At 35.6% G+C, this 9,471-nt stretch overlaps 1 protein-coding gene across 40 annotated transcripts in view; it reads left to right on the top strand.

Annotated features, from left to right (window-relative positions):
* Nucleotides 1-9,471, top strand: part of PTPRD (protein tyrosine phosphatase receptor type D) — a 510,118-nt gene that overhangs the window by 480,337 nt on the left and 20,310 nt on the right. For all 40 annotated transcript variants that reach the window (XM_035309873.1, XM_035309872.1, XM_035309868.1 and 37 more), the window contains 3 exons: nt 7,009-7,294; nt 7,775-7,953; nt 9,219-9,345. In XM_035309873.1, the coding sequence (XP_035165764.1) occupies nt 7,009-7,294; nt 7,775-7,953; nt 9,219-9,345 (592 nt within the window). The remainder of the gene's footprint in view (nt 1-7,008; nt 7,295-7,774; nt 7,954-9,218; nt 9,346-9,471) is intronic.

The raw sequence follows: 9,471 nt of genomic DNA, 5'->3' as shown, positions 1-9,471 counted from the left end.
GTTGAGATATAGATAATTTGATTAAAGAAAAAAAAAAAAAAGATTAATAAAGAAATAATTATTAATTAAACAATTCAACTAAAGGGAAAGAAAGGGAAAGGGGAAGAGGGAGGGGGAAAGGGAAGAACAAAACAAAACAAATAAAGGCTATGTGGAAGTGCAGAGGAAAGAAATTACTCTCTACTTCCCACAAATGAGCGATGCTTGACCACATCCTTGTAGCAGGGCCTCAACGCACATAGCCGGTGTTTGGGAGGAGGACAGACGTTTTTGCAATGAGAGCCCACCCCTCCCCTCTTCTTCCTTTTTCCACCTTTTATTGCTGAGTGGGACATCATATGGTATGGAATATCCCTTTGGTTAGTTTAGGTCAGCTGCCCTGGTGATGTTTCTTTCTCACTTTTTTTTGTCCACCCCCTAGGAGGGTTAGAGAAATTCTGATGCTGTGCCAGCCCTTCTCAGCAGCAGACACAACACTAGTGTGATACCACTGCTGTTCTAGCTACAAGTGCAGAGCACAGCACTGTATGGGCTGCTGCGGGGAAAGTTAACATCCCAGCCAGACCCAGTACACATAGCTACTAAGAGTGTCAGGGATGAAATATTGATTGAAAGGAAAAGGTCTAGATGGTCTTTGTAGCAGACAGAGAAGTGCAGGGAAAGATTGTTCTTTCTTTTAGTTTGTGGGACTGTGACATAAAATTTAGAGAGCAAGTATAATATTTCCTAGAACATGTTTTGAATAATGTTTTTAGAGTGCCTATCCTAATTAAAGCAAAGTCTAATATAACGATTTCTGGAGAAATTTCATGTGTACCTGGTTGTTTAATAACCCTTACTGGAACCTTTTCTTCAAGAATTTATTTTTGGTGTCCATAGTATTCTGCAACAATGAGTTTCATAATTTAATTCTGTGCTGTATAGAAAGTACCTCCTGTTTGTTTTAAATTCTATGTTTCATCATTTCATTTCACGATCCTACTTCTTGTGTTACAATGAAAAAATGAACAGTCATTTCCTATTTACATCCTCCATATAATACATGATTTTATACAGTTGCTGCCTTATTTCCCTTTCTCCCAAGTCATCTCTGCTCCAAGCTGAGTTGATATAGTTTGATTATCCTCCCCTCCATACTGTATCATACTGTATCTTTGATGTGTTTTCTTCACCCTTATGAGCTCTCTGTCCATTCTGATGTGAGTCACACTGCCCATTGTGGAGGAAGTGCAAGGACAGCCCTTTGACATGCAAAATGGCTTCTGGATTGTAGTCATGACAGAATTTCTAGAATTCTTCAGTAAACGGTAGTTTAACAGAGTTGTGAGTGAATCAATGAGTCAGACAATAAATAAAGATAAATCCCTGCCATTAGTGATTCAGAAACCTTCTAAAGCTAATTGCAATGCAAAAATGTAACTTAAGGTAAATGACTGAAAAATTGTGCTCAGAAGTTTCCTTGCGGCTGTAATATCTGTGATCTTAGACATTTTCCTTTTACAACATGGTACATCTTCCTCCAGTGCTAACTCATAAATTATTTCTAACACTAGTCAGCTTTTAGTCAGTGGAATTGCTTTTTATATTATGCACTTCCAGAACTTTCATATTTCTTTGGAGCTATGTAGGAAGCCTTCTGCATTTTGGTAGAGTTCTGGTTCATGACAGACCTGGATATAAAGTTACATGAGAGGATTTGAACTGCTGGAAATAAATATCCCTGCTAGAAGCAGTTCCTAAAACTTATTTTTGTTCAGTTGAACATTGCTAATGCTACATTTTTAACTTATCTGGAAAACTCCAGTTTTAAAATTATATATTAAAGTTGTTGTTGTTGTTTTAATTATTATTATTTTATGCAATATAAAACTTTATTTGTAAACAACTTTAGCATGTGCATTTAAATAATCAAAATCTATGAGCTTTGATTCTATGTGATTTAATACTCAAAAGTTTGTTAAAAATCTGATACAAACTGTGTCTTGTCCTTGATCTCTCCAGAGTTGACCTCAGGATTAGATGAAGAACAGATTTACTTCCTGAACATTATTACACTCTGCAATCCCATACCACAGAATAAATAAATAAATAAATAAATAAATAAAGGTTATGCTCAAATCTGGGACAGTTATATTAAAAGAACTTTTAGTATTGGTAGAATTCTGAGAACACAGAAACCAAAAGGAAAATCTTCATAGAGCTTAGTAAAGGCAGGAAGATCTAAGGCTGTCTTTTGATTTGTGAGCCTCCTATCCTTTTGCCAGCTGCCTAAGAAAACTCTGGGGAATCTCTAAACTGAGCTTTATGTACTTGTAATGGAATCGTCCAATTTTCTGATTTTTTCTTTCCTCCCCTGTTCATTTTAAAAAGCCTTATGTACCTTCAGTAACAAATATGGTCCTCTCCATGCATAGCATAGAGGTGAAGAAAACAATGGCTAAAGTAATCTTGTTTGGTGAAGCATTGTGCCTAGAAAAGTGCTGTATACATTACTTGATTGCTAGTATTATGTTGTAACTATAGAGAAAAAGGGAAGGGAAAGGACGTGAAGGGAAGGAATAAGAAAATAAAGTTATTGTGCACTTGCAGAGCAATTCTCAAAGCTCTTTCATAAGCCAGTATGAGAATTCTTACTGACCAGTATCTGTTCTAAAGTGAAATTTAAATGTACCTCTTTGTAGAAGGCCTTTATGTTATTGCAGCCAGATTTATCCCCTCAAATGGATGTTTAATGGTTTCATAACCTTTTTTCTGCTTCCTGTACAGAAGAGTGGTTTTAAACTGTGTCCTAATTTCCTAACAGGATAAGGGGAAAAATAAACTAAATATTGCCCTTATCAGAACTACTACAGAGTTTCTGTGGGATTGGAACCTAATTAATCATGTGAAGTTCCTCAAAAAAAAAAAAAAAAAAATCCAGGCATTTCTAAATGTTTCCCATATCACAACCAATTTTATGTACTTTCAGTTAATAAATGCAAGCTTCATTCAATATGAAAATATATTATTATTATTATTATTATTATTATATTTTTTTTATTTTTTCCTACTGACATGAGTCAAAAATGTCCTAAATGATTTTGGTCCATATTTTGTTGTCTTAGCTTCCAATTAAATAGCCAGTGAATACTGGCAATTAGACTGCGTTCCTTTGCCAAATCACTGAACTATCAGTAAAGGGTCATCATTTAAACAGCTACAAATTAATCACAAAGTCCAACCTTTAACACATCCATACAGTGACTTTAATGTGGAATGGCTCCTCTATGCCTCTGAATTTTTCCTTTTGTGAATTGCAGATGTATTGCATCACAGGACATTAAGCATGTTTCAGCTCAAGAGACTGAGCCAGTCATGTTTTTATAAATTGAAAACAAATGTTGTAATACTTTAAATGCTAACATTTCAAGCAAAAACAATTTCCTAGTCAGATTGCCTGTTTAATAGATTGCTTAGGTTTTCAGCTTGTAAACATGATAATACCTATCACTAACTGTAATTATTTTTGTAAAAAAATTCTGACAGTAACACAGGGCAAGAAAATCATAACAATTGTAGAGAACTGTAGAGTTAATTTGTGAAACTAGTCTCATCAGCTGAAATATCATTTGCAGAAAATAAATAGTTTTTTAATATTTTCTTCAAATTGAATGTAGATCTGGATGTACAATTATTTCCCTATGGTTATTACCAACTAAAAGGCCACTAAAGTTTTCTAGAATGCAGAGCTTTTGTTATACATGGTAAAGGAAATCATTTAGCTAGGAGAATTATTGTTTCACTTGCCTGTATATTTTCTTTCTTTCCAACTCCCACCGATCAAAATCATTGACTGAGCTTAAGTTTTTTTAAGCTCAGAATATTGATTAATTCTTGTCAGAGTGGCATCTAAGAAGTTGAGATTTATGTGTTTGGTCTGTTAGAAGAAGTCCTCAGCTGTTTAAATGGGTCTGCTTCTGGGGACAGTAACTGGTAGCAAGAATAAATGATTAACAGTATATAAATAAGGAATCTTAGAAACAAGACTAAGCTCATATGAGACTAAAATGTCTTCTCTGTCCTTCTCTTTGATTTTTTATTGGAGGACGGTCACTAGTGGAGTCCCCCAGGGCTCAGTGCTGGGGCCAGTCCTCTTTAACAGCTTCATCGATGATCTGGACGAGGGGATCGAGTGTGCCCTCAGCAAGTTTGCAGACGACACCAAGTTAGGTGCGTGTGTCGATCTGCTCAAGGGTTGGAAGGCTCTGCAGGAGGATCTGGATAAGCTGGACCGATGGGCTGAGGCCAACGGTATGAAGTTCAACAAGGCCAAGTGCGGGGTCCTGCACCTGGGGCACAACAACCCCAAACAGCGCTACAGGCTCGAGATGTGTGGTTAGAAAGCTGCCTGTCAGAGAAGGACCTGGGAGTAGTGGTTGACAGTCAGCTGAATATGAGCCAGATGTGTGCTCAGGCAGCCAAGAAGGCCAGCAGCATCCTGGCTTGCATAAGAAACAGCATGGCCAGCAGGTCCAGGGAAGTGATTGTCCCCCTGTACTCAGCTCTGGTGAGGCCGCACCTTGAGTACTGTGTTCAGTTTTGGGCCCCTCACTACAGGAAGGACATCAAGGTGCTTGAGCAAGTCCTGAGAAGGGCAACGAAGCTGGTGAAGGGTCTGGAGAACAAGTCTTATGAGGAGTGGCTGAGGGAGCTGGGATTGTTCAGCCTGGAAAAGAGAAGGCTCAGGGGCGACCTTATCACTCTCAATAGGTACCTTAAAGGAGGCTGTAGTGAGTTGGGGGGTCTCTTCTCCCACGTGTCCAGTGACAGGACGAGGGAGAATGGGTTAAAGTTGCACCAGGGGAGGTTTAGGTTGGATACTAGGAAGAACTTCTTTACTGAAAGAGTTGTTAGTCACTGGAATAGGCTGCCCAGGGAAGTGGTTGGGTCACCATCCCTGGAGGTCTTTAAAAGACGTTTAGATGTAGAGCTTAGGGATATGGTTTAGTGGAGGACTTGTTAGTGTTAGGTCAGAGTTTCAACTCGGTGATCTTGGAGGTCTCTTCCAACCTAGACTATTCTGTGATTCTGTGATTCTGTGATTTATAAGTAAATACAACTAGTTTACCAACTGACTGGCACAGATTCTTTGAGTGTCCAGAAAGAATTAAAAGTTTGCCCTTAATTATTGATTTCACGACAGACTTACAATATTTAACATTTCGTAAAATTATAGGAACTGTGAGAAGATCCTTGTTACCTTGACCACTAGAAGCTGGAGTATAATCATTTTTATCTGTTTTTACAAAAAAAAAAAAAAAAAAAAAAAAGTGTTATGGTGTTCTTAAATATCTTTAACTTAGAAAATATGAGTGTCTAGAGAGTTTATGAACTGTTGCTTAATAAACTACATTCTACATTTAACATCATTAACTGAAAAGAATTAAACACATAGAAGGCCAGGAACTAGTATTCATTGTCACAGAACTGATGCAATCGTGGATATAAAAATGGTATACATTCTACTTTGCACTTGTATTTTATATAGCTACATGTATGCAAAAAGTTTAAGCAAAGCATCATAGAATTGAATCACATACTTGGCTGCAAAAAGATTTTTATCCATTCAAAGATTTCATTCAGTTTAATTGATGTCCAGATATCTCCATTAAAATAATTCTTCTGGAGACTTTAAGAAATTTGCTTCCATTTAGCACTTAAATTGCTTGTTTACATCTTCAGTATATTTTCTGGTCCTGTATATTTTGTATTCTTTTTCTTTTATATTCTTCTACATCATTCCTGTTATGTTATATCAAATGTGTAATGAATGATCAAATACAATTAATATTAGTCACATTAATGTAAGAACTGTAAGTCTGTTTTTCCTGTCCTGATTCAATAACGACCTCAGATGTTATTAAAGGTAACCTATCCACATATATATAGGTAGACATACCTATTTAAATAAGGAGTTAATGACTGAAAATCCTAGACAATCTGACAGGTTTGACAGCAGATATCATAAAAATAAATTGCTATTAAGTAGGCCTGTTACTAAGACAGGCTTAATTCTCTTGGATCCAGCTGAGTATTTCCTGATAAGAGTTAATTCCTGTGCCAAACTCACAGTAATTGGCCCAAACCTTTCTCATTTACCCTCAAATCCCACTAAAGAGGGGAAAGCAACTTTCTAGCTCAGAGATGTTCCTCAAGAACCACTTGCTGTGCAGAGAAGTTTCTTTGTTCTCAACAAGATGTGTGTGAAGTCACAACTCCTTCCCAGACTGACTTAATTCAGAATCTCTGAGCAGGTACTAACTTTGCCTGGAGATAAATACCCAGCTTGGACATTAATTCAATGCTGTGATGTAAAGCTTTTTTATTAATTATATTTTAGTCCTTTTATGATCTGTCTTTTGAAATATGAAATAGTGTTGCTAGCATAGCTAAACAAGCATCACTCTGCTTCGCAAAGAATAATGTCATTGCCTGGAGTGGTGAAAGCGAAGACCAAACTGTGTTAATGGAAGCCTCATTGACAGAGTTGGAGGAGTGATAGAAAGTTACCTCCAAAGCACAAGACTCATTTGGTGTAATGTTCTTATTTGCCAATAGATTCATATCAGTAAACAGGATAGCAACGGCATGTGTAATGAGCTGCAAATGATACTGCAGAAAAGGCTGAATTCTTAGAGTGTTCATCACCTCCAGTAAATTTAATTGTTAAGAACATACATTTCTAAAACATGTTTCAATGTGTTTTATTTCTATCACAGTCAAGCCTGAAATTGCAAGATGCAAAGACCTTATGCTAAATCATTCTACATTCTCAATTGCTTGTAATGGGAGTTAAAGAACTTCATATATTTCATGGCACTGACCTTTTTCATAAAAGCTAGTGTTAATATGCAGAAAAATGTTCTGTCAAATCAGTGTTATGAAATTTTAAAACTTGAATGCCATAAAAACAAGCACAATGCATGAAATAGTCCTTCATGTTTTTCCTCCTGTGTTCATTTCTTTCAGTGCTGGAGTCGGCAGGACTGGCTGTTTCATTGTAATAGATGCGATGTTAGAGAGAATAAAGCATGAAAAGACTGTAGATATTTATGGCCACGTAACTCTAATGAGAGCGCAGAGGAATTACATGGTTCAGACTGAGGACCAATACATCTTTATCCACGATGCACTGCTGGAAGCAGTGACATGTGGAAATACCGAAGTGCCAGCCAGAAACCTATATGCATATATTCAGAAGCTGACACAGATAGAAACAGGAGAGAATGTCACAGGAATGGAGCTGGAATTTAAGGTACTGGAATTTTATCTTGTGGGGAACCAACATCAAATTGTGTAACACTTAATTCTGCTATGTCCAACAGGTGTTTCCAGTAATCAAAAGCTAACATAACATCAGGCTAAAATTTTAAATTTGGAAGACGCTTCTTTGTAAAATGCAATAATTTATCTTCTGTTAGTCTCCCGGCAATAATGGTTTGACAAGGGTATTTTAACCCTGCTGTTTCTTTATTGTTTGAATAGCTTGAAATGTGTGTTAGTGTAATAGTGTAAAAATCAAATTTGTCCACATGCATTATTATACCATGTTTTAAAGTTTTATAAGTTGTTAATAGAAACTTTACAAATATTTAGTTAATGCAACAGAATATGGGAAAGTAAAATCTGAAATTGAAATGATTTGTTAATGGTCAATGAGAAGAGATTATCAGATCTGATAATGACATTAGTTTTTACTATACCTGGTCTTAATTATTTTATTAATTTTCAACAGCGTCTTGCTAGCTCTAAGGCTCATACTTCAAGATTCATCAGTGCCAATCTTCCTTGTAATAAATTCAAGAATCGCCTCGTCAATATTATGCCATATGAGTCTACAAGGGTATGCTTGCAGCCAATCCGAGGAGTAGAAGGGTCTGATTATATTAATGCCAGTTTCATTGATGGATACAGGTACTAATGTGTTCTCATGTGGACTGCTTTAAAAGTTTACAAAATTATGTATGTATTAATACTGAAAATAGCAAAATTTGCTACTGAAATTTAGTACTTCTTATTATCTGTACATGTCCTGTTTGGTTTTTGTTTGCTTTTTTGTTTGTTTGTTTAAATATTATTAAAGGTTTTAGATTTTCACCCATATAATACAGGAAAATTGTGTAAGTGGCATGGAGTCTTAACGTTATAGTTTTGCCTATCTTTAAACAATTGAGAACTCTCAGTATATTTATGTGAGGGTTTAGGCACATTCATGATATGGAACATCTGTTTCTTCAGAACTATTTTGCTAAACATGTTTCTAAAAAAAGACACACAGAAGTAACATCCAGGAGATAAAATTCCTGTGTCAAGGTGAAAACCTATGATATTGGATCACTGATTACAATGAGGCCCATCATTTTATACGTAAATTTGTGTTTATTTATATATATATGTATATATACATATGTATAAATAGTTGTGTAGCCCACTACCATCTTCATGAGAAGACTTAACAGCACTGACTTATCCAGCTCATTAGAAAAGTAATGAAGGAGTAGCAGTGCTATTTCCCTAAGGCAATTTAGGTGTACCTGAGTATCTGTATCGACAGAGAGCATTTTATGAGCCTCTGCTCTTATCTGAAACCAGTTTTTTTCTAGCATCAACTACAAAGTTTTTCTGTTGACTGAACCAGGCAAGAACAACATAACTGGTCATTGTCTTTATAAAGTTCCTGATGCAGAAGCTTTTAATATCTAGGTAGTAATTTCCACTAGCAGGAGATTAAGGCCTGGAAATGCAGTGTACTTCATTCCTGAATTTTCTTCCCTCATTACTTTTGTTGGAGGCATCAGACTGTTGAGGAGGCATTAATAAAGAAACAGTTTGATATTATAATTCCTAATCTTAATAGATTGTACAAGTTATTTCTACAAAATGAAGAAACACAACTAAATGTTTCTTAAGTACTTTTTACAGCACACAAAAATGATCTATTACAGTTACATTAAAATGTAAATAATAACAATAAAGACATACATCATAATATTAACAGAGTAATTTCCTTCACAAAGTTCCAAAAATAAAGCCATAGTTTGATTAAACAGCCATAATAAGGTTTAAATATGTTTATTATTAATAGTATATGTTTTCCTCTATATAATGTTTACATATAAACATAAACATAAGTATCAATTCACTTTTTTGATTAAAATATTTATTTATTTCTACAACAGACAACAAAAAGCTTACATAGCTACACAGGGTCCATTGGCAGAAACCACTGAAGATTTCTGGAGAATGCTCTGGGAGCATAATTCTACAATTGTGGTCATGCTCACTAAGCTACGAGAAATGGGCAGAGTAAGTATTGGTATAGTATTCCTTTACTAATTGTTCATTATAATTACTAAGTTTTCATTCTAAAATGTTTCATTGTTATGGTGTTGTCAAAAGATAACCGACTAAATAGGTTCCTTCTCCATTGGA

Source organism: Oxyura jamaicensis, chromosome Z (genome assembly GCF_011077185.1).
Source record: "Oxyura jamaicensis isolate SHBP4307 breed ruddy duck chromosome Z, BPBGC_Ojam_1.0, whole genome shotgun sequence".
Lineage (NCBI taxonomy): Eukaryota > Metazoa > Chordata > Aves > Anseriformes > Anatidae > Oxyura > Oxyura jamaicensis.
This window is presented reverse-complemented; position numbering and strand designations above follow the sequence as displayed.